Source organism: Ambystoma mexicanum, chromosome 8 (genome assembly GCF_040938575.1).
Source record: "Ambystoma mexicanum isolate Mex_15411 chromosome 8, UKY_AmexF1_1, whole genome shotgun sequence".
NCBI lineage: Eukaryota > Metazoa > Chordata > Amphibia > Caudata > Ambystomatidae > Ambystoma > Ambystoma mexicanum.
In genome coordinates, this window is record NC_090929.1 from 398598263 (window position 1) to 398623567 (window position 25305).

Below are 25305 nucleotides of genomic sequence, written 5' to 3' on the forward strand. Positions count from 1 at the left end.
TTTTGCAAGGAATCTGGTGTTTGAGATGGGGCGGTAGTTTTTGGGGTCGAGGGAAGTTTTTATTTTTTAGAAGAGGCTTGACGTGCAGTTTTGAGGCCGTCGAGGAAGATTTCTAAGCTGAGGGAGTCATTTAGTATGTTTCTTGTGTACTCTGCTGCACAGGTGGATGAGAATATTTCTTTGAGGACTGAGGCAGGGCAGGTGCCAAGGGGGGAGCCAGATGGTTTCCGGGCAAAGAGAAGGTCAAGAAATTCATCTCTCTAGATTGGTGTGAACGAATTGAAAGTGGGTACAGCTGTTGTTGCTGTGGCAGGCGGGGAGAAGGGGTAATTGATGGGCCAGACGGATTATGTGGCGGTGAGAGGAGGGCCAATTTGTTGTCAATGGTGGATATTCTGCCGAGAGCGGTGGTATAGAAGTTGGGAAAGAGCGAGTCGCAGAGTGATTGAGATGGGGTGGATTGGGCTGAGATGGTGATTGGTTTGATGAATTCAGAAATTATTTTGTGGAGTTCCTTGCTGCAGTTTCCACAGTTGAGAATTTGCGAGTTGTAGTGGGCTTTTTTAGCTTTTCGGATTTCTGCTTTGTATTGGCGATGGTGCAGGGCGAGGTTGGATCTACTTTGGTTGGTTTTACTTTTCCGCCTTTGCGTTCGAGGGATTTATTCAGCTGTTTTGTAATCTTCAGTTCTGGTGTAAACCATCTGGGATTAGGACCCCGGCGGGCGGAGGATTGGCAAGTGGGGGTGAGCGGTTTTAGTGAGATATTGAGCTAGGAGCCAAAGGAGTCGATGGTTAAGGGTTCATTACGTGGGATGGTTGAGGGTGGTCTTTGAAGCAGAGCTTCAGCTAGGTCAGGGAGGATCTTTAGTTTCTTGCAGCATTTGCGGTGGAGGGGGGCAGCTGGCGCAAGAATGGTGATTGAGGCAGGTGAAGGTATGGTGCAAGGGACAATGAAGTGGTCAGACCAGATGACAGGTACCAGGGGGGTTAGATGTAGTGGTGGTTCCGTTGCTGCAGAAGAGACAGGCTCCCATGACGAAAGCCGCCAAGACACAGAAGATACACAGCTATTTCTGATGAGGCAGCAAAACCCCACAGCAGGCTGTGGAACCAAAATGCCCTTAATGGAAACACTCTGATATGCACCATCAGATCTGGTGACTACGCTTGTAGAGAAAACTACTTCAGTCCTTAAAAATTACAATGACAAATTAACAGATTGAAGATACTTTTCAGTTGCTCAGTGACATCTTTTAATAATTTGTGCTGTGCCTGCTTTACAAATTAAAACAAGCCAATGCATTTCGAATTCCGTCCATCATCAGGGCTCCAACACATTATTAAAGGATGTCATCAAGAAAATGACAAGTGTATCTTCAATCTGTTAATTTGTCATTGTAATATTTAAGGAATGTAGTAGTTTTCACTGAAAGGGTATTCACTATTTCAACATTGAACCAAGAGACCTTTGGCATGGTGAAAGCCCCACAAACCAAATAAGTGGTGAGGGATACAAATCTTCACAGTGGGGTGAGAAACAGGAAGACCATTGGCAGGATGAAGCACACAACCCAGGAAGGGGTAAGGGATTGAATACCCAACTGTTGCGCGGTGAGGAACCAAGAAACCCTCGGCAGGGTGAACGCAAAACAACCTCAAAAAGTAGAAATTGATACAAAACCACTTGGGGCAACAAGAAAACAGGGGATCCTCTGCAGGGTGAAAGCCCAAGCAACCCGAAGAAGGGGTAGAATCGGTATGTCATGAAGGTGGGGGAAAGATGACGAAAACCCACCACACTCCAGAGTGGATAAATCCTCATTTAAGTAGAAAAGTCAAGTACACATCTACAATGAAGAAAGATTTAAAAGACATTGGTATTGGAATTCCGGCTGTTCTGCCAGGCTCAATGCCTACAAACGTACAGAGAGACATTTGGATGAGTGTCAGAAACCAACCACCATTCAGCTACTAAGGAACACATTTTTCAGAGACCTGTTCTGGCAAACTGTTTGTTAATCGTTTGTATTAGCGGTAGGGTCAGTACTTGGGTAGATTAGGCTTTTGTGACAGAGGACTGTTAGGTTTGTAAGACTTACAGATGAGCACCAGTTATTATTCTTTCTTTTTAGATAGGGCAGAGAGACAGGGTTAGAATATGCCTTCTTCTTCAAGTTCTATCCTTCACTGACCAAATCCTTCCGGAAGTCAGAGGCATTGTTCATTACTTTCGGGGGCTCGGCTCCCGGCACCCAGGCTTCCAAAACTTCTATCGATCGTTGGATGGTTCATGCCCATGCTGTCAGGGCTAAGGCCACAGCCATCGCGTTTCAGAGGCATGCTTCTTGGAATGTCATCAGCAAGGCACTAAAAAATACAAACACTGTTGTAAAGCGCTCCAAAATGAAATTTTATTCTTGCTTGTATCTCCAAAATATATTTGTCATCATTTTTAATTGGTTCAAACATTACTGATAGCCCCCGACACGCGTTTCGCCATTTGCTATCAATGGTTCCTCAGGAGGGTTAAACAATATGAACATATGATATTCTGCAAAATAAACTGAACAAAAAACACTCATTAATGTGCTTAATCCTCTATTGCAAGAGGCTAGAAAAACCGAAATACCATTGTCAAAATAATGTTAGTTAGTATTAGGCAGAAACCTGTGCAGTTCCCTTACGCACTACTGCAAAAGATTTAAGACTACAGGTGGTTGGCAGTAAACCCAATTGGTGGTAGTCTGCACCACCCAGATTTACCTGGTAGCTGTGGCTGAGCAGTCAGACTTCTCTCAAGAAGAGTTAGACAGTATATAGAGTATACAAGATAGGTACTAAAATACAGTAGCACAAGCAAACACTGACCAGAGCTTTGGTGTAAAAGTATATAATTATTTATTTAAAGACACGCTTATAGAAACACTCCAGCACTATTATTGTAAGCAAGTTCAAAATACAGTCACTATTAATATATATACATCCCTTATTCCTTATTAGACAAGTCTTAGTTAACACCACTTATTTTCAGACAGAGGTGTTAGGGAGAATTCTCTGTAAAGGCTAATTTCCCAAACCTAGTGAGTCCCCCAGCAGCTTTGCTGGATTTTTGGGGTTTATTTTTTTCTCCTGCTAAGAGTGAGACTCTTTTTCTCCCACTCTTAGACATGATTTGAGGTGTTCCTTTGACTTTGTATGCGTTTTATGGGCTATGGGGTCTTTTACTCCATAGGGCTTCGTGTGTTTTGATATGTGGGTTACACAGCACCCTCCGTGCCGTAACCCAGGGGTGTCGTAGAGACCCCCAAACATAGACTCCATACCCTGGGACTGACTACTGTCTCCCAGGGCTTGTAAAGTCACCATTGGCTTTACGAGTCTCAAATTGTGAACAGGACCAGTACAAACCATCATATTGTGGACGTACTGGTCGGGGCAATTCGATTGCCCCGGGGTCTGTTGTTTGAGGGGGCACTGTCCAGTCATACAGAACATACCGCCGGTTTATTAATTTAATATAAATTCACTGGTTGGTATTTTTTGCCGAAACTTGGTTCCAAAATGGCGTTTGTGTTCACTTCTGTGACTCCAATCCAAGTCGAGCCCTTTGTTCCACTTTTTGGCGGGCTTCTCCACAGAAAGTCCCAAAGAGTCTTTGTAGATAGTTCATAAAAGATTGAGATCAAGTCAGGAAAAGTTAGTTAACAGGCCCCAGGCTAACCCAGGTTAGAAAGTTGAGGATTTACTGTTACCCCGAACGATCTGTCGCAAGGGAAGCCAGGCGGGACACAGTACCTGAAAATGGGAAGAACGCTCCAGCGGGGGCAGTTGTTCCTGGCAGCGGGTGCAAGTCGGTGTTTCGTCCAGAGGAAGAGAAGATCTCGACGTGGAGGAAAGCTGAAAGTCGTTGCACTGCCAGGGAAGAAACCAGCAGCGGAGTTCTCCGATTAAAAGGTACTAACCTTTTATTCGCGGTAGTGGTTAATCGTGGTATCCCAGTTGCCGGGGTGCTTGGCACAGGCAAGGCAGCCACGAGATGATCCAGGAAGGCGAAAAGGCGGGCAAACTGGTTATCCCCACCAGTCAAAGGAAGAAGACTCCTCGGAATGAAGATCTTCTCTGTCATCGGGAAAAGTGGTGAGGCGGTTCAGCAGGGCTCCACCGGTGGTGTCGTCGTTGCAGGTCGGCCCAGCTTCTCCCTCTTCGGATTCTTTGGTCCTGTGGCGACTTCTGAAGTTCCAGTCCCCAAAGCCCTGCTTTTATGCAGAAAACCCCCATTCATCAGTCCTAGCTGTCACTCAAACATGCTAAGTGGTGAGCCTCCCGGCTGGGCCAATCATACAAGAGTGTGACTTGAGTTGCCGAGGCAACTCAGTCCAGGGTGCCTAAACCCCCCTCGCACACATCCTGTAGACCCAGACATAGTGGCACCACTTTTGGAGGCTTCTGTGGAGAAGCCCGCCAAAAAGTGGAACAAAGTGCTCGACTTGGGTTGGAGTTAGAGGCAAACACAAACGTCATTTTAAAACCGAGTTCTGGCAAAAAGACCCAACCGGGGAATAAATATTAAATAAATAACCCGGCGGTATCTTTAACATTGCACCAAAAAGTGGTGCGTTTAAAATGAATAGAAAAATCCCATAGGAAATATTCCGGTGGAATATTTTGCGTGGTAACCACTGCCACCAGCCAGAAACTCGACGAGGGGGGACTGCACAGTGCCCCCTCGAAAAACAGACCCAGGGGCAATCTAATTACCCCTACCAGTACTTCCACAATATGATGGTTTGTACTGGTTCTGTTCCCAATTTAAGACTAGTAAAGTCAATGGTGACTTTACATGCCCTGGGAGACATTAGTCAGTTCCAGTGTATGGAGTCTGTTTGGGGGTCACTATGACACCCCTGTGTTACTGCACTGAGGGTGCTGTGTAACACACTTACCAAAAACCACATGAAACCCTATGCAGTAAAAGACCCCATAGCCCATAAAACACATTTCAAAGTCAAAGGATATCTCAAATCATGTCTAAGAGTGGGAGAAAAAGAGTCTCACTCTTAGCAGGAGAAAAAATAAACCCCAAAAATCCAGCAAAGCTGCTGGGGGACTCACTAGGTTTGGGAAATTAGCCTTAACAGAGAATTCTCCCTAACAACAAGGCCTTTAATCTCATGGTAATCAGAGGCAACCATGCTCCTAAGAATATCTTATTAGGTATTTGGAGTTCTGGAGAGCTGGGTGTTAAAACTTGAAACTGTTCTGCATGCCATTATGTATTGGCGAGAAAAGATGGGTTTTGACAAGGAAGTGTCAGGAGCATGAAGCAAAGGCATCCATATTTAGTGCATGCCCTCTCGTGGTTTTGGTTTTTTGAGACATTATGCCATTCCTTTCCTTGTGTTGTATAGTATGTAACTTGTACGTGACTGACTTTGTTTAATTATTCACAATTATTTCAGATTTATTAATGGAGCATCTGCAAGAAATACGAATTTTAAGACACAGACTAGAAGACTCTATTAAAACTAATGACAGATTGCGCCATCAACTTGAACGGCAAATAGCTGAAGCAGAACTTGACCATGGTAAGAACATTGTAATTGCCTTAAATCTCTGTCTGCAAGGTTTCTTTGACAAGTTTTAGTGAACTTTGCCTTAATGTCTATTCAAAGCACTGTGGGATTACACAGTGCAGTGTGATGATTCTATTTTCTGTAAAAGGTTCTACCTTCTTAAGATTGTGTGCCAGCATCAAGGATCGGGAGTGAACACAGAAAAACAATATTTGGCCATCTTCTTTCCTTTTACGCTCCTGACAGAACTTTCCTAACCGTATTTGTTTTTCTGGTGTTAGAATGGGCAGTTAGGAACCATGCTGAAAAATTAGCGACAAAGCGGCACACCGTTACATCTTCAGACGTTGGCCCCCCAGACCTATGGTCCCTAGTCCAGCGACGACAGAGTCACAAAAGACTTCCTTCCACCCCCATATATGTCCAGTTGGAGGACATTTATGATGAGGAAGGTGACCTTGTCCCTTTCGGGCTGGAACCCTTCCACCTACGTAAGTGTGTGAGACTTCCCAGAGGAGTGTTATGGGGAACAGGGGGACTTGGTGGACCTGGCAGCAGACTTGCAGGAGGCAAGTGGCCTGGACATCTCGCCAGAGGGCGACATGATCCTTGCTGCTACCCCTGCCAAACCTCAGGCAGCTTTCCAGGGCCTGATGGCGAAGGTCGTCGACACGTTGGGTCTGTCAGAACCTTCATACCTTCATGTCCTAAGGTGCAGTATGACATGACCAACTTCTTGGACAAGGGTTCTAAAAGAGAGATTTTGATGCCTTTCACTCAGGCAGTAGAGGGGCCAGTGATGGAACTGTGGGCCAAGCCCGAATCAGTTCTCACAGTGGACCGCAACCTGGCCAGGAACCCCTTGTTTCTTTCTGCCCATGCTTCCTTGTAGAATTTGGTGGTACAGGCCACGACGGAAAACCTTAAGACCACCTAATTTCTGTCCTTGACCCCTCATAGGTAGAGCAAGAGATTGGAAGCATGGAGCCAGAAGACTTTGATCGGCAAACATCATCAAGATGGTCGAGCTTTTCCAACCCCAGACCACAGTTGCAGCCTCAGCTTTTCTGCGCTTGCTGAGTCGTATGGCGTTATGCATCTTGCTAGTACCAGAGGCTAGACTGCGCATGAGGTTGCTACATTGCCTCCTCAGGTCACAATGGTCACAGTTTCAAGGACACACTTCAGTCCTTCTGCTGGTCTCAGAGAGAATGTATGGAGATCTACAGTGGTGGTCTGTGAAGGACAACCTTCTGAAGGGATCTGTGCCTGAAGGGATGGGTTGCTCACCTCCAAGACCTTACAGTGAGTTGACTGGGGTCGCCATGGGAGTGCCGGGAACACATCTGGGTGGTCCGGCTGGCTCTGGTTACTTTCCTCACCTCTGTGAACGCAAGACGGTACTGGTCCAGGCGTACAATACTGTAGCCATGCATTACCTCAACAAGAGTGGTGGTGTGGACTCCTTGCCGCTGTGCATAGAAGAAATGTGATTGTGGTTCTGGGCTTTTGGAGAACAGCATGTCTTTGACTGCGGCCCAGCTAGTTAGCATGGAGAACATTGTATAGGACGTACTGAGCAGGCAGTGATTAGACTCCCACGAGTGGAACTCTGCCAGAACAATCTAGAGGAGATTTTCTCCCTCTGGGGTACTCCACAGGTGGACCTATTTGCTTCCAGTGTAAACAGGAAGCGCAGGTGGTTCTGCTCCTGGAAGCTCTGAGGGACGCCTTGATGGTTGAATGGGACTTCAACCTATTTTTTGCGCTGCCACAGATCCTTGTCATTCCGCTGCTTCTCAAGAGACTGTGTTTGTTTGGGTCCATGATGATCTTGATTGCTCCGAACTGGGCCCAGAGAAAGTGGTAACCAGAGGGCATGGCCATTTGCCCTCTCTGGCGAACCTCCTCTCCTAGTCAGGGTGGTGGGAGGGGAGTCTTGCACCAAAACCTCTGTAACCTGAACCTTAATGCCTGGCTGGTCAAAGGCAGTGGTATAGGGAGTCGAATTTGTCAGAGGACATCAGGGAAATGGTCCTGTCTGCTGGAAGACCCACCTCCAAATCCATTTATGCCTGCAGGTGGACGAGGTTTTTGGCTTGGTGCCGCAAGAGGGATCTGGATCCTTTTACTTGCTCTACTTCCTCTGTGTTTGAATTTTGAGGGGATTGGGTCCTCCAACGTATTCCATGTCTATGACAGGTAATCACTACAGCTGTGCTGCTTCGGAAGATTTTCGGTGTCCTACGTCGATACTCTGTCCTTGAGGGCCTCCGTCGAGCCGACATTACCGGATGTTATAAGTAGGACGCGCGACGCCCGTAGCCTCAGTTCTGTTTTTTCATGCAAACGTGTTCGCTTCGGAGATCTCGGCGCGCCACGATTCTTCTGAGTTCTGTTCTTTCGGTTCTTCGAACCTGTTCGTTGTGAAGATTTCCATGATGTCTTCGTCTTTTTCCACCACGCGGCCGGGTTTTAAGAAGTGTCGGGACTGCGGGTCCAAGATGATGTTGACAGACTCGCCCAACGCCTGCCTCTGGTGCCTCGGTGAGGGCCACGACACGGGTGATTGTGTAGACTGCCAGTCACTTACGTCGAAGGCCTTGTGGGAGCGTAAGAAGAAGCCTTCTGTCGATAAGGTGGCCAAGCCTTGGAAGTCGAGATCCACTGGGCTTTCGACTGACGATTCGAGGGGCGACTCTCCGCATCGTCCTTGTCGGTCTGGGGGGTCTCGGTCCTGGAGTAGGTCCCGCCATTCCTCTGCCTCTTCGAGGCACTCACGGAAGCGCCGTCACTGGTCGCCTTCCTCGTCCGAGGGCTCCGCCCGTCGGCGGGTTGCTTGTCCCAACAAGCATTCCACTCCTGCAGAATGGGATTCATTTCAACAGGAGATGATGGTGATTTTTCAGTCGCAGGGCTCCGTTCCGTCCGTGCTGTCGAAAGACTCTGGCCGTGACCGTGCTAGAGCTGCCACTCGCACGCCTTTGGGCTCGGGTGGTCGGCGCGATCATCGAGCACCTTCAAGGTCTCGATCGGACAAGGTAGATCGCTCTAGACATGCCCGCTCCAGTTCCCGGTCCTTCGGTGCCGAGGTTGTCGAGGGACTCTCTCGAGGCTCTGCCTCCGAGGAAGCCATCAACGCCATCGGCACCCAGGCTGTCAAAGAACACACTCGGGGCTCCGCCCTCGAGGACTGTGTCGAAGCCGTCGGCGCCCCGCTCGACGTCGACACCGATTCCATCGACACCCTCAACGCCTTTCGAGGCTGCTTTGTCGGAGGTACTCCGTGGCACGTTGGAACCCCCTAGAAAGGCTTTGGCAAAGTCTAAAAATGTCTTTGTCCCTTTTTCTGTGCCCCCATTCCAGCCTCTGGATTATATTTCTGAGGTGGAAGAAGGGTCTGAGGAAGAAGGTTTGGTTCCTGATGAGGTACCTGACGAGATTTTGTCTGGGCATAGCCAGCTTGAAGACCTGCGTCAGTCATTGCACGACGCCAGTGGTTTGGACACCTCTCCGGAGGTGGAGTTCGGTAGGCCTGAGCCTGGCACCCACGCCGAGTCCTCGAACCAGCGCCTTAAGTCAAGGGTAACGGAATACTTAGGGTGGTCTGCGCCACCAGTGGATTTTCTGCAGGATGACCTGACAGATATCCTTGACCAAGGTCCACCAACTGACCCGGTACTGCCATTCCATATGGCCTTGCAGAGAAGGGTGGCAGCGGCTTGGACTGCTCGGAGAGTCTCCCGGCAGTGAGCAAGTCTTTGCCGAAGAAATATCGTCCAGCCAGTAGCGACCCCAGCTGACTACGCTCCACATTCCAGAGAGTTTGGTGGTGCAGGCGGCTACGGCCCCAGCAAAACAGGCGTCATACCCTACCATCCCTCCTGATAGGGACGACAAATGTCGTTGGGCGAAAAAAGTGTTTTCTTCGGGGGTATGGCTTTACAGGCAGCCAACTCTGTGTGTGCCTTGGCACGTTTCACTCATACTCTGTGGAATTGTGTCTCTTTGGCGGCTGCACACATTCCCAAAGGGGAGGAACGGGATGGCTTTCTTGCTCTTGTTCAGGATGGCAAGGATGCCACATGTCAAACAGTTTGGTTGGGTCTGCACATGGCAGATTGCGTCAGCCGGTCCATGGCGGCGAGCACCGTAATGCGCAGATTTGCGTGGTTGCGGAAGTCAGGGTTTGCTTCTGATGTACAAGCCTGGCTCCTCAACATGCCCTTTGATGGTGAACATCTTTTTGGCAGCAAGGCTGACGAGAGCCTTGAGAGGTTGCAGACCTCCAAAGCTGCAGCAAAGTCGTTGAGCGCTGCAGTTCGCCAACCTCTGCCTTTTCGTCCTAGGGGACAACCATGGAGGGGAGGTTCCTTTCAATATTACTCAGCTCTTGGTAGATCGAGGGGAGCTGCAAGTCAAAGGGGCAACCGTCGGAGTACCAGAGGTGGAAAACAAGGTACTTGAGGTGCCAAGGCCGCTCGGACAGTTGCCTCTTTACCCTCAGGCAAAGTTGCCTCTTTACCCTCAGGCAATGCTGCAGCCGCTTCAGCTCAGTCATTAGGCCATGTCTCATGGTTCGCCGGTTGGGGGAATGCTGGCGCAGCATCTTGTAGAATGGCGTGCCGTTACTTCAGATGTGTGGGTTCTGGAGATCATAGCCCACGGCTACTGTCTTCCTTTCCGGCAGCGGCCTCACGACAATCCACCAGGGAGTCCGGATCCGCTCCTTGCGCATAAAATACAATCCCTGCTGGAGAAAGGCGCCATAGAGCTGGTGCCTGTAGCGGAAAGGAACAAGGGATGGTATTCCCCTTATTTTTTGATTTCCACTAAGGACGGGGGATTGAGACCCATCATGGACTTGCGCAAGCTCCTCAGGAAGGACAAGTTCAAGATGGTTACTCTTTCTCAAGTCCTCCAGGCCCTCTAACTGCAGGACTGGTTGGTGTCTCTCGAGCTCAAGGACGCTTACTTTCATGTGCCGATCCATCCCAAGCACAAGAAGTACCTGAGGTTCGCGATTGGCGACTCGCACTTTCAGTTTCGGGTCCTGCCGTTCGGATTGACCTCCTCCCCGATGGTCTTCACCAAGCTCATAGTGGTGGTGGCAGCGTATCTCAGGAAAGGGGGGATTCACGTCTACCCCTACCTGGACGATTGGTTGATCAGGGCGCCCTCTCCCGAGCAAGTCCTGGATCATCTGTCCGTCACCTGCCACTCCCTTCACAAGCTGGGCTTCTCCCTCAACTTAAACAAGTGCCACTTGTTTAAGTTGTTTAAGCCAAACTCAGCTGCTCCAGTACATCGGAGCAGTGCTCGACACGTCCCTGGGGCAGTGTTTCCCTCCCCAGGTGAGGGCTCATCACACTCAGCAGATGGTGCACAAGTTTCAACATGCCCAGAGTCTCCCGCCGCTCGAGTTCTTGAGGTTGCTCGGCCTCATGGCATCATGCATTATTCTGGTGCCAGAGGCCAGATTGTGGATGAGATCTCTGCAATGGGCTCTCAAGCTGCAGTGGTCACAGTCCTCTGGCAGGATGTCGGACTCTGTTCAGGTGCCGCCCTCAGTCGCCCAGGACCTTCTGTGGTGGGCCGTCGAAGGCTACCTGATGAGGGGGGGCTCCATTTTGGTTACCCTGGCCGGAGGTAACGATTGTGACGGACGCATCCCTCACGGGATGGGGAGCTCATGCCAACGAGTTGACAGTCAGCGGTCGTTGGTCTCCGTCGGAGTCCAGACTCCATATCAATCTGTTAGAGCTGAGGGCCGTCAGGCTTGCCCTGAAGGCTTTTCTGCCGAATGTGTGAGGGAAGAATGCCCTGATTCTGACGGACAACACAGTGGCCATGCACTACCTCAACCAAAAGGGTGGGGCAGGGCCACTTCCTCTGTGCAGGGAGGCGATGCAGCTCTGGTTCTGGGCCATCCGGCAGGAAATTTCGATCTCGGCAGTTCATCTGGCTGGAGACGAAAACGAGACAGCAGACGCTCTGAGCAGGCAGAGTGCAATCTCTCACGAGTGGGAGTTGGCTCAGGAGATTCTTCTGGAGATCTTTGCCCTTTGGGGGACCCCACAAGTGGATCTCTTCCCCTCCAGTGTCAACCGGAAGTGTGAAAGGTTCTGCTCGCAGGAATTTCCTCAAAGAGGAGCCTTAGGGGACGCGTTCGTGGTGGAGTGGTCCTTCCCACTGCTGTACGCGTTTCCTCCAGTCCCCGTCATCCCGCAAGTGCTGCAGAGGTTACGGAGGTTTGGTTCCCGGATGATCCTCATTCTCCAGCATGGGGTCTGGCATGGATTCACATGCTCATGAATATTCCCCGTCGTCAGGCTGGGAATCCTCGGTAAAGAAAAAACCAGTATCAGTTTCGTTTCTGATCTGTCTTTCGTAGTAATAACCAATCACTGGTCTCTGCGTCATACTGACCACAGCCAATGACTGCCCTCTACCTAAGCACCGCCTCTGGCAGCCATCTTCAGATTTTTACCGCACGTTCATGTGTTGGGATCCTCGTGCTATTGCTCTCGAGCGTTAGTGCTATTTTTTCACGTTTTTTCTCAAAAACTTCGTTTTTTCGGTCAAAAGAGCCTCAAGCTCCACCGACTCTCCATCCGATCAACGGGGACCCGTTTCGGATTCGTCTGCGCCCCTCAAGGGTGAAGATTTCGTCGAGCTACGCTTTTGGAGGACTCCAGTAGTTTCTCAGGCCCGGCCATGGCCCAGGAGAAGGGAAGCTCAACGCCCGGAAAGCTGTTCAGGGTCTGCCCTGGATGCCAGCTGCAGAACATCTTCAAGGAGGACGAACACTCTTTTTGTCTTTACTGCCTACATGAGGACAAGACGCACGTGGAGAAGAACTGTGCGTTTTGCGGCAACATGTCAGAGCGGACCATGAAGGACCGCCATCAACGTCTCGCCAACTGGCTAGAAGGGAAGAGCCCGTCCGGCGAGAAGAAGAGGAAGAAATCCGAGCGGTCTTCTAAGACCTTTGAGGACGCCCCGGCGACGGGGGTCCAACATAAGGCCAAGCACCGCGAGTCCGCTGGCACCGGGAGCGCCGAACGGTCGGGCTCTACGGGCGCCAGGCAGGGCGCACCCTCCCCGGCACCATCAACCACGAGCCAACGCTCTGGGTCGGGTAAGAGGAAGGCCGAGCACCCGGCGAAGCTCCTGGAGAGGCCCCGGTCGAGCTCGAAGGCGGAGGGGGAGCGAGGCAGTGTCCCCCCCCTCAAGGATAAGGCGGTGAGCGCACCTAAGGTGGTGAAGGCCTTAATCCATCCGGCCAAGCCCTCTATCGAAACTGTCGCGGCGGCCCTGGCTCAGCCTGTGGAGGCTACACCAGTGGTGGCGACCTCGGGGCTCAGAGTCTCCCTGCCACCTCGGAGGGAGTCCTCTTTTGTGCCCATCGATAGGACCCCCGTGAAATCCCCCGTGGGGAAGAAAAAGGGGGGGCAGGGCGTCGTCGTAGATTCGGCCTCAACCTCGGAGGAGGAGCTGGTCGAGGTCTTAAGCCACGGCCTCGGCGTGGAAGAAGACCGGCCCGTCGGGATAGATCCCGACGCAGGTGACGACGACATCGTCGAGGGTACCGACGGGGCCCCTGATCGCCCGTCGGATTCCCCTCTGCCAGCGCCGCGAGACAACTCGGCGGCCATTTTGTTGGCTATACAGTCCTTATGCTCTGAGATAAGGACGAGACTACCGTTGCCGACGGAACCTCTCCCGTCGGGGGACCCAGAACCGGGACCTTCTGGTGTTCCCCCTACCAAGAAAAGAAGGATCCACCCTCCACCTCCTTTTCAGCCGTCGCGCCCCTTCCAGCCCTCCTCCCCGTCCACCCGAGGGGATGATACGGGGACTGACACGGCAGCGACGGGTACGGACGACGAGGTATACAACGAGGATGTACCGTCGTCGCCTCCCACCAGGGCTTCTCCGCCCGACGAGATTGGATCGTTCCACTCAATGATCGCAAGGGCTGCCGAGCTTTTCCAACTCTGCCCTGAGGAGAAGAAGAAGGAAGGTTTCCTTTATCAGCGGCGCGAGGCCAAGAGGAAGACGGTCCTCGCGGTGCCTCTATTGGACGACATTTGGGATGAGGGCCTCACCCTCCTCAAGAACCCGTCCACGACGCCAGCTAGAAGAGACCGGTACGAGAAAAAGTACCGGGTCCCGGACACGGCCCCCCTGTGCCTCCGGGCGCAGCCTACCCCGGACTCCGTCGTCTCCGCGGCGGCCAGGAAAAAAGCGGGGGGGGTGCGGCCTCCACATCGACTTCCCCACCGGACGGCGAGGGAAAGAAATTGGACGCTATGGGACGCAGAGTCATCTCGTCTGCAGCGACGACGATTAAAGCTGCCAACGCCTTGGCTATCGTGGCCCGATACGACAGGGAGCTCTGGTACAAACTGGCTCCCCTGCTGGACTTCTTGCCGGACGACAAGAGGGCAGAGGCCCTGGAGATCCTGCAGGAAGGTGAGGTGGCTTCGGACCACGCCATTACCGTTGCGACGGACATCGCCGACACTGGGTTCCGCCAGTTGGGCAACAGCGTTTGCCTTAGGCGGCGTGGATGGCTCAAGGCTACGGACTTCCGTCAAGACGTTCAGACCAGAGTCCTGGACATGCCCTTCGATGGGAACAACCTGTTTGGGAAAACGGTGGACGATTCCCTTCAGGCCATTAAAGCGGACACCGAGACGGCCCGGGCCCTTGGAGTTCTGCAACAACGACGGATGCCCTTTCGGAGCAGCGGAGGCAAGGGCGCCTCCAAAGGTTCCGGCGGCGGTTTCTCCTCCTACCGTCAAGCGGCCCGCTCGTCATCTCAGGAGGCCTACAGAGGACGAGGCAAGCCTGGCGGACCCCGCCATCGCCAAGGACAAGGCGCTAAAGCCTCGTCGAAGCAGGATTGAACCGGCCGGGGGGTCGGGCCCCCACCGAAGCACCCCGGTGGGAGGCCGGCTGGCGAGCTTCGTCAGCGTGTGGGAGTCCATCTCCACCGACCGTTGGGTGCTGGACGCCTTGGCCCGGGGCCACGCGCTCGAGTTTCAAAGAAAGTGTCCGCGCGTCCCCCCCGTGGCCAGGAAAGAACTTCACGTCCCTCAACTTCTCCTGGAGGTGAAGGCGATGCTCAAGAAGGGCGCCATCGAACTCGTCCCAAAGAGGCTTCGGGGCTCCGGAGTCTACTCGAGATACTTCCTCGTGAAGAAGAAGACGGGGGGGATGGCGCCCCATCCTGGACCTGCAACGTCTGAACAAGTTCATCAAGGCGCAAAAGTTCCGGATGGTCACCCTCCAGCACGTCCTGGGTCAGCTGGAGGAAGGAGACTTCCTGTCGTCGTTGGATTTGGAGGATGCCTACTTCCATATTCCCATCTTGAAGGGGCACCGAAAATTCCTCAGGTTTGTGGTCCAAGGGCGGCATTACCAGTTCAAAGCCCTCCCCTTCGGTCTACGGTCGGCACCCCGGGTGTTCACCAAGTGCCTCGCACCGGTGGCGGCTCAGCTGCGCCGCGAAGGGATCCACGTCTACCCCTACCTGGACGCTTCCGTCCCTCAAGGGCAAGGTGGTGAGGATCTTCACCGACAACACCACCACCATGTTTTACATCAGAAAACAGGGCGGAACCAGGTCCCCAGCACTGTCCAAGGAGGCGCAGGACCTGTGGCATTGGGCAGTCGCCCAAGGGATGTTTCTGGTGCCGTTTCATCTGGCAGGGATAAAAAACACCATCGCCGACTCACTCAGCAGGGAGCTGCGCTCGTGCCACGAGTGGGAACTACGGCAGGATCTAGTGGATCGCCTCTTCCGACGGTGGGGCACACCCCAGATCGACCTGTTCGCGACGGCGACGAACTCCAAGTGCCGGAGGTTCGCCAGCAGGTTTCCCCAGGCGAGGAGCATGGGCGATGCTTTCTCGTTCCCCTGGGAGGGCCTGTTCCTCTACGCGTTCCCTCCTTTGCCACTGCTAATCCGGCTCGTCAACCAGCTCAAGAGGTCACGGTGCAGGATGATCCTCGTCGCACCTGCGTGGCCGAGGCAGATATGGTTCCCGGACCTTCTGGACTTGTCAGCGTCCCCGCCAATCAAGCTGCCGGTGGACGCGGATCTGCTCTCCAGGGAAGGAAGCGCCATCCTCCACCACGACCCGAAATCGCTGAACTTGCAGGCCTGGCTCCTGCAGCGCTAGAGCTTGGAGGATACGACATACCGGCCGACTGCAGAGAGGTTCTTGCAAAGGCCAGGGCGTCCTCGACTCTTAAATGCTACGGACACAAATGGAAGAGGTTCTCTGTCTGGTGCCACGCACAGAAGATTAACCCTCTACGGATTACGGCTCCCCAAGTTCTGCCGTACCTGCTGACGCTGGCCAAAGCTGGACTGGCACACGCGTCCATCAAGATTCATCTTGCTGCGATCTCCAGATACACCAGAACCACGGGACGGACATCCTTGTGGTCTCATCGTCTGGTGAAAGAGTTCATGAAGGGACTGTTCAGATCGTTCCCGCCGGAGAAGGCTCCGGCCCTGGCGTGGGAGCTCAACGTGGTGCTGACCAAGCTCATGGGACCTCCATTCGAGCCTCTGCACTCGGCCCCGTTGAAGTTTCTGTCGTGGAAAACAGCGTTTCTTGTGGCCATCACCTCCGCACGACGGGTGGGAGAGATCCAGGCCCTTTCCTGCAAGGCCCCGTACTTGACTTTTCACGACACGAGGGTAGTGCTCAGGACGCACCCCTCCTTCATGCCCAAGGTACCGTCGGACTTCCATCTCAACGAACCCTTGGTGTTGCCTGTGTTCTTCCCGTCGCCTTCGTCGCCGGCTGAGAGGACTTTGCACTCGCTGGATGTGGCTAGAGCGCTGAAGTTCTAGGTGGGCCGCACTAAGTGTTTTCGGAGGACGTCACAACTCTTTGTGAACTTTGGACCTGTCAATCGGGGGAAGGCTCTCTCGAAGGCTTCCATTTCCAGATGGCTCTCCGGCTGTATCATGTACTGTCATCAGTTGGCAAGCTGACCGCTGCCCGGCCGTCCGAGAGCCCATTCCACCAGAGCGATCGCAGCTACCACGGCGTTCCTTTCTGGTGTGCCCCTGCTGGACATATGCAGGGCTGCTACGTGGAGGTCGACGCACACCTTCACGAAGTTCTACTGCGTCGATCGGGATTCCAGGGAGGAGTCCAGGGTCGGCCAAGCAGTGCTGCGCAACCTGTTCGCCTGAGGTGAGCCTGGTGAGGAGGTAAGATGCTTAATGTTGAGTTTGATGCAATGCTTAATGTTGAGCCTTTGCCACCTCCCGTGGTTGTGCATGTGTGTACTGCTATGTATTCTTTATTCATGAGCATGTGAATCCATGCCAGACCCCATGCTGGAGAAGGAACAAGTTACTTACCTGTAACTGTTGTTCTCCAGCATGGGTCTGGCATGGATTCACATGCGAACCCTCCCGCCTACCCCTCTGCGGCTCTTCACTTGGTCATACTGCCACTTCACGTGCTTCCAAATCTGAAGATGGCTGCCAGAGGCGGTGCTTAGGTAGAGGGCAGTCATTGGCTGTGGTCAGTATGACGCAGAGACCAGTGATTGGTTATTACTACGAAAGACAGATCAGAAACGAAACTGATACTGGTTTTTTCTTTACCGAGGATTCCCAGCCTGACGACGGGGAATATTCATGAGCATGTGAATCCATGCCAGACCCATGCTGGAGAACAACAGTTACAGGTAAGTAACTTGTTCCTTGCTCCGGCATGGTCCCAGAGAACGTGGTACCCGGACCTTCTCGACGTGTCCATCTGCCCTCCACGTCGTCTTCCCTACCAAGACGATCTGCTCTCATGGGAGGGGGAGTCACGTTCTCCATCCAGAGGTCAGATCCCTCAACCTTCACGCTTGGCTTCTGAAAGGTTGAGGTATAAAGATTGGGACCTCCCTGAAGACGTGATGGAGGTGTTGCTTTCGGCCAGACGGCTTGCAACAAAGTCCCTGTACCGTTGCCGTTGGAGAAAGTTCTGGGACTGGTGCAGGGTTAAGAATGTGGATCCTTTTTCATGTGACATTCCTGTGGTTCTGTCTTTTTTGCTTTCTTTAGCCCACAAGGGCCTGCAAGTGGGGGTACCATTAAAGTTACCTGGCGGCGCTGTCCATATTTAAGCACTCGTCTGAGGAGTGTTCTTATTTTCAAAATTCCTTTAATTTCTCAGTTTCTGAAAGGGCTCACGAATGTGTTTCCACCATCACCTTTCCAGGTGCCCGGTTGGGATTTGAACCTTGTTCTAAATTTCCTATTGAGTGCTCCATTTCAGCCTTTACATTCCTGTCCTTTGAGACTGTTAACCCTTAAAACTGTATTTTTAGTTGTGGTTACTTCCGCTCGCAGAGTGAGTGAGTTGCAGGCACTTTCTGTTAAGCCACCCTTCACTGTGTTTCATAAGGACAGGGTTGTCCTTAGAGTCCGTCCTTCGTTTCTTCCAAAAGTTGTATCGGAATTTCATTGAAGCCAGAAGGTCATTCTTCCGGCATTCTATCCTCCTCTGCATGCTGGTAAGGACGAGGAGAGGCTCCATAGGTTGGATCCTAGGATAGCTTTAAGTTTCTACATTTCACGCTTTTCCCGGGTCAGAGTGGACGATCAGCTCTTTATTGGTTACGCTGGAAGGCGTTTGGGACAAGCTGTTACTAAGCAGATTTTGTCTAGATGGATTATCTTGGCAATTTCTGAATGTTACCGCTTGGCGGGTAAGGACCCTCCGGTAGGCTTACATGCCCATTCTACTAGAGGTATGGCTGCCTCTACTGCCCTGTAGAGGGGTGTTCCTATTCGTAACATCTGTGAAGCAGCCACTTGGGCTTCGGTCCATACGTTTGTTAGACGCTACTCCCTAGATTCTATCCATGGGCAGGATATGGCCTTTGGCAAAGCAGTCCTTTACTCTGCAATTTGATTGGGCATTCTAAATTTCTATATTCTAAATTCTTTTCCCTCCTACATACGCTGGTACTGCTTTGGGAGTCTGTCATAGATATGGAATAAGTCGGAGGACCCAATCCCCTCGAAGAAGAATTTACTCTTACCTGGTAACGTTCTTTCGATGGAATGGTCCGACGACGTATTCCATATTGCTCCCTCCCTACCTGCCCTGCTACAGAATTTCTTATGCAATTGCATCTTACCTTTCCGCAAGGCTTTCTGTGGTCATACTGGTAGAAGATTGGTGCCACACGTTCTGGGGAAAAAACTACAACTGAGGCTACGGGCGTCGTACGTCCTACTTATAAAATCCGGTGACGTCGGCTCGACGGAGGCCCTCGAGCACAGCGTATCGACGTCATTGATGCAGGACGCAGACGCCGAACATTTTCCGAAGCAGCACAGCTGTGGGGATTACCTGTCATAGGTATGGAATACGTCGTCGGACCATCCCATCGAAAGAACGTTACCAGGTAAGAGAGTAACTTGTTCTTCTTGGTACAGGAAAGGGGTATTTTGCTACGATTTTGATCTTCAAGAGGACCCTGGAGCAGGGCTCCTTTTTCATGATCCCCACAATCATTCAATTCCTGAGGGGATAAAGGGAGTCTTTCCAGTTTCTTTCCCCCACGTTTGTTGTTCTGGTGTGGAATTTAAATTTAGTGTTGACCCTGCCTCGATTGGTTCAATCTCTGCATCTCAGAAAGCCACGATCTGGCAGGCAAGGATCGGAGGGTCTCAGGACTCACTCCACCAGAGGTCGCCACCTCGACTCTGCAATACAGAGTGCCTGTTATGGATATTTGCCAAGCAGCTACGTGGGCTTCATTGCAAAATTTTGCTAAGCATTACTGCTTGGATTCTATGTCTCGTTAGAACACTTGTTTTGGCAGAGCTGTCCATCAGAATTTTCTAGTTTAGGATGTGTCTTTGCTACCCTCCCTCCTCCACGTCGTCGTACTGCTTTGGGAGTATATCTTAGATGAGGAGTCTGCGGGAGGAAGGAGTCCATTAGAAGAACACATTACTTGCCTCTCAGTAATGTTCTTACTCGTATGTCCCGTCCCCTTTCCTCCGTACTTGTGGGTGTTCCCCAACCTGGGGACGATACCGGAACCTTTTGCAGTGAATAATTGAGATTCCCATTTAAATTTAGAACTGTGCACAGGGTCGTGCCCTCTGGTGTGAGAATGCCCCGCTGATACTTTTTAACTTTCAGCTTGCCCCCCTTCTCTGTTTTCCAATCCCCTGGCGCCTGTTGGCTGCAGGAGGATTCACGAGATGTGCCTCATGGAACCGTTAATTCCCGGCCTTGGACCCTCATGCACTCTGTCTTGAGTGCCTGGTGCCCAACCACGGCTGGGACGCATGTTCGGCTTGAAGCGCTCTCAGTCACAGGACATTGAAGAATCGGTTGTGGCACTGGAGGGAGATCGTCTGCACTTCTCCTCCACCCCACCTTAAGGACTTCATCTCCAGGACCTCTCATCTAGACAAGGTAGGCCCTCTGTTCAGCACGGCCCGCAGCACGGCGACTCCTTTCACGGCCTTCCCACGGATAGGGGTTCCTCGGATTACGGTTCTGACATGCCTGAGGCCTCTAAGGTTGCTGGGTCCCAAGCCGAGGGGCTCACAGGCCCTACCAGGCTATCCTCGGAAGAGTGATCAGGTGCGTCCTCTTCAAGCCCAAGCGGTAAGGGATCGTCGCGTAATACCTCCAAGAGTCTGTCCTTTGCACGACCCAGTACGCCTACCAGCACAGGTGCTGAGGGTGTCCAGCCTACCCGAGCTCGCTCAGAGGTCGTGAGTCCTGGCGTTACGACAACCGGCTCACCAGCCGAAGGCTCAGCACCCACCAGAGTGATCTCTGAGGTTGACGCTTCTGCTTCAAGTGCAAGGCCCAAGCTGTATCCTCCCGTGTCTGAGGCCTCTCATGGCTCAAGGCTTCAAAATGGCAGAGAGTCACTTTGTCAGAGCCTGACAGGCACGCGACCATCTTGGATCCAACTCCGGGCCCGCCCGTGCTTTCTCCCATTGAATGGGCTTTGTAAGATGATCCCTGTCTCCTTCCTTCTGGAAATGGCAGCAGATTTTACGGTACAGCCATCTGGTCTCCTCAGGAATAGATCTACCAATTGCAGATTTATGGCTACACGCCCCAATCGCCTCAGCGATTTGGCCAGGAACGCCACTGAGGGCTGGACCCCTAGGGACCCGGCCGCTAGCGAGGACTGCTTCCTCATGCGTTCCCCGCAGAAAAGGGGCTCCTAAAGGATAAAGTGAAGGAGGTCATCCCTCAAGTGGTGCCTCCCCATGCCCTCCTCTGGGTACTCCTCCCGTTCCTCCAGCGATGCCGGTTACAGTGCTGGTTCCTCCCGCGTTCCAGGCCCTACCGGTTGTTCAGACCCCTCCACCTCCTTCTGTACCACCAATGCTTCCTCCTCAACAGCCGTTGGACCTGTCTTCGCTGCCGGACTTAGGGGGGACTCTGTCGGCACCTGTGTCCCAAGGTCCAGACTCCCCTCGCTCTATAAAAAAAGGGGGCGGGCGCTATGACAGCGATAATGACGACGATGCCCAGAACGATGAACTCTCGTCATCCGAAAGGCCCTACATGACAGCCTTCAGGGCCTGTCTGAGTTCTTGGGGGTCCCTCTGCCCGAGCAAAGGTATTGGTCAAGCGCACCCCGATCCAGTCTGGCATCCCTCCAGAAGGATGTCCTGCAGGTGGCGAGAAAGGTCTCAGAGAAACCCTAGATGAACAAGAAGCTAGACAGCAGGTTTAGGCCAACGGACGGGGAGCCAATCCTCCTGGCCTCCCACCCGCAGCCGCATTCTTCAGTGGTGGCTGCAGCCTTATTATATTCTAAACCATTGTCTTCCTCCATGTCTTCCTCCATGGAAGCCCCCCCAGTTGTCTTTCCAAGGAGGGCAAGTTCCTCGAGTCTTTGGGCAAGCGCTGTTGCTCCATCTCAGGACCTCATCTGCGGCAATCCAATGCTGATGCCCTTTTAGCCATGACTAACCAAAGCTGTGGCGGGAGCTGGGGGAGTTTCTTCCTGGCCTCCCCCTGTAGAGGTAAGCCTCCTTCAGGGTTGAGTCTTCCTTTTCCTCTACCATCCTCTGCTCTTTGTCAGATTGGGTCCCTGGCTCCTTTATGGGAGGTTGTTTCGCTCTTGGAGATGCAGGCAGTGGAACCCAGTTCCTAAGTCAGACAGGGGCTCCAGTTTCTACTCTAGGATTTTTGTGGTACCCAAGGACAACCAAGCTGATCTGGTGGTAGTCCTGGACCTGTCATTTCTCAATTTTTCATGTTTGATAAAAGCTTCTATCTACAAACTAAAGGCACGGCCATGGGTGCAGTGTTTGCGCCCAGTTTGAAAGACAACAGGTCATGACACAAGCAAACCCATTCCATGAAAATATACACAAATGAAAGCGCTACATCGACGATGTGATCTTCATTTGCCATGGGACCCCTGAACATCTGGAGGAGTTCCTCCAATGGCTTAGCAACCGAAATCCTAACATTCAGTTCACCATGTCATGACGCCATTAAAAAGTCAACTTCTTGGACCTGACCATATGGACGGACCATAACACCTTGCAGTGCACAGTGTTTAAGAAAGACACTGACCACAATACATTGCTTCATTACTCGAGTCATCACCCTACCACTTTGCGCAACAACTTACCCTATGGCCAATACCTACGGATACGACTGCTCTGATGTAGCCGATTATCAAGAACAAGCACTGAAATTGGATGAAAGGCTAAAAGCAAGAGGGTATCCCAAACATGTCATCAGGAACTCACATAAGAGAGCCTGATGCTCTCCCAGACAGGTTCTTCTGACACCTAAAACCATGAAACGTGCAGAGAAGAGACTTGTGTGCGCCAAGATTAAGGATAACATCAGAAAATTCTGGCCACTGGTCCAGACTATACTTCCTAACGAACCAGTTCCTTTAATGGCACTAAAAAGATCCAAAAATCTCATGGATTACCTGACCAACTCATGCTTCCGCAGCCCCAGCAATAGAAACACCCTATTGAACATGAGACCCATATTAGGACATTTCCCATGTGGCACTTGCAGTGTTTGCAGATTTAACAGCAAAATGCAAAGCTTTGACATAAAGGGGAAAGCATGCAAGTTCAAACATTTCTCCAACTGCAAGACGGCCAATGTCATCTATTCTGTGCAATGCCCATGCGGAAAGCGATATGTTGACCAGATATGCAGGCCTGTCCATAAAAGAATTGTGGAACATCGCTCAAGATCAGGTGCAAAACACTTAAAGCACCTATGGTTACCCACTTCATCAGACACCAGCACTCCCATGAGGACATTCAGTGGTGGATCTTAGAAGGATTAACACGCCTAACATACATGCCTCACTGGACCAAAAAAGATGGCTGGTGGATCCACACCATGAGCTCTGAAAAAGAGGCCCTGAATGAGATGCACATTATACTGTAATCACCAGGACGTTTCACAGAGTGGCTACGCCCCCATGAATCTCCATACATTCATGTGCCAGCTGCTTTTGTGTCTTGCTCCGCATCCAACCAGGGGCTGTTGTCCACTACATAATCAGTGCAGGCCTTGCATCCCTGCACTCGGGGGGAGGGGTTGGCAGGGGTTTCCCTGTCCATCTCCCCTGCCCTCCCCCCCCTGCACACTTAGCCTTCCCTGGCCCCATTCCCACTTTGGTCATGATCGACTTAGCCCTTCCACAGATGTCTTAATCCACACGTCCCTCTGTGCTGGACATCCAGTCTGCGCACGCCTCCTCACCTCTGTGCGTTGGCGCTCAACCAGCCCCTGTCCTTCCATTAGGGACTCAGCACGCCCCATGTTCTCTCATGGGTTCCCTCCCCTATTTACCATTTTAAATCTGTCACAAACCTTCATGTGCACTCGGTTATGCTTCTGCCACCGAGCCTTTCCACCCATGATTCGCGTCCTTTTTTACCTGCATTGCGCCAGGATCCATGCCCCCGGGGTTGCCTAGCAACACTGACTGTTGCTACAACCACTCGCTGATCTTCCGTGCCCACCACACAATGCTGTCAGGACGCTGACTACACACCTAACCAATCACAGCGACACGATCACCTCAGGCCCCCGTCTCCACGACAATGGCCCATATATATATATATATATTCAGTGCGTGCACCGTACCGGCTCGTAGTTTGCACGCCACCAGTTTCCTTTCCAGCAACTAGATGCTGTTCCAGACACAGCTTGTTCTCTGGGCCAGGAACGCACAGTAAGACGCAGTCTTACCCTCCTAGCCATCCCGTTACAGCCAGACTTCACGTAGGAGTGTTTTCCGCTCCTGTCGGAGACCTTTCTAAAATAAGTCTCTTTTTTGCTTTCTCCAGCATGGGGTCTGGCATGGATTCACATGCTCATGAATATTCCCTGTCGTCAGGCTTGGAATCCTCGGTAAAGAAAAAATCATTTTGGTTTGTTTCTGAACTGTCTTTCTACTAGTAACCAATCACTGGTCTCTGGGTCATACTGCCCCCAGCCAATGACTGCCCTCTACCTAAGCCCCCACTCTGGCAGCCATCTTCAGATTTTTACCGCACGTTCAAGTGTTGGGAGTCCTCGTTCTATAGCTCTTGAGCTTTTACTGCGTTTTGAGATTTTTCGAAGAGTTTAGTCTTATTTTTTCGGTCAATCGAGCCTCAAGCTCCACCGATTCTACTTCCGATCAACAGGTACCCGTTTCAGAATTTTCTACGCCCCTCAAGGGCGAATTTTCATAGAGTTTTCACTTCTTGGAGGATTCCCGGAAGAACTTTTTACGGCCTACCCCTCGTGGACATGGCCCAGGGCAAAGGAAACACGACGCCTGTACAGGAGCTGCCCTGGATGCAGATTACAGAATGTCTTCAAGGAAGATGAGCACTCTCGGTGCTTCTACTGCCTTCACGACCACAAATCGCACATGGAGAAGGACTGTGCGTTTTGTAAGAACATGTCCGAGCGGACAATGAAGGATCGTCATACCCGACTCACCAACTGGCTGGAGGGGAAAAGCCCAGCAGCAGGTGAGAAGTCGTCATCCAAGCGGTCTTCTAAGACCTTTGAGGGCGCTCCAGCGACAGGGGCCCAACAAAAGGCAAAGCACCGCAAGTCTGCGGGCACCGGGAGCGCCGGTGGTTCAGGCTCCTTGGCTGCCAGGCACAGCACGATGTCACTGACCCATCCACCACGAGCCAACGCTGTGGCTCGATGAAGAGGAAGTCGGAGAACCCAGGTAAGCTTCGGGAGAAGCCCCTGGCGATCCCGACGGCGGCAGCCGAGGGTGAGCGAGGCAGCAACCCTCACCCCAAGGTGAAGGCCTCAGGCGCGCCCAAAGTCGAGAAGGCCCTGATTCACCCAGCTAAGACCTCGATCGAAGGAGTTGTGATGGCCCTGGCGAAGCCTGTGGAGGCTACCCCAGTGGAGACTACTTTCGGGCTTAGAGTTTCCTCGCCACCCCAGAGGGAATCCGCTTTTCAGCTTATCGATAAGACCCCCGTGAAACTCCGGGTGGAGAAAGAGGGGGGGGCACGGTAGCCATAACGGACACAGATACCACCTCTGAAGATGAGCTGGCTGGCATCGCAAAGATCCTGGACAAGAAGTTCGAGGAAGTCCGGTCCTACGGGAGGGATCCCGATGAGGCAGACATAGAAAGCGACGGTGGAGTCGACGAGGAGCCGCGGACCGTGGGGGAGACGGAGGACCCTACTCCCC

The 25305-nt window shown here is 52.2% G+C and overlaps 1 protein-coding gene across 5 annotated transcripts in view; it reads left to right on the forward strand.

Annotated features, from left to right (window-relative positions):
* Window positions 1-25305, forward strand: part of CDK5RAP2 (CDK5 regulatory subunit associated protein 2) — a 2172192-nt gene that overhangs the window by 1442108 nt on the left and 704779 nt on the right. For all 5 annotated transcript variants that reach the window (XM_069609888.1, XM_069609889.1, XM_069609892.1 and 2 more), the window contains one exon: window positions 5462-5587. In XM_069609888.1, the coding sequence (XP_069465989.1) occupies window positions 5462-5587 (126 nt within the window). The remainder of the gene's footprint in view (window positions 1-5461; window positions 5588-25305) is intronic.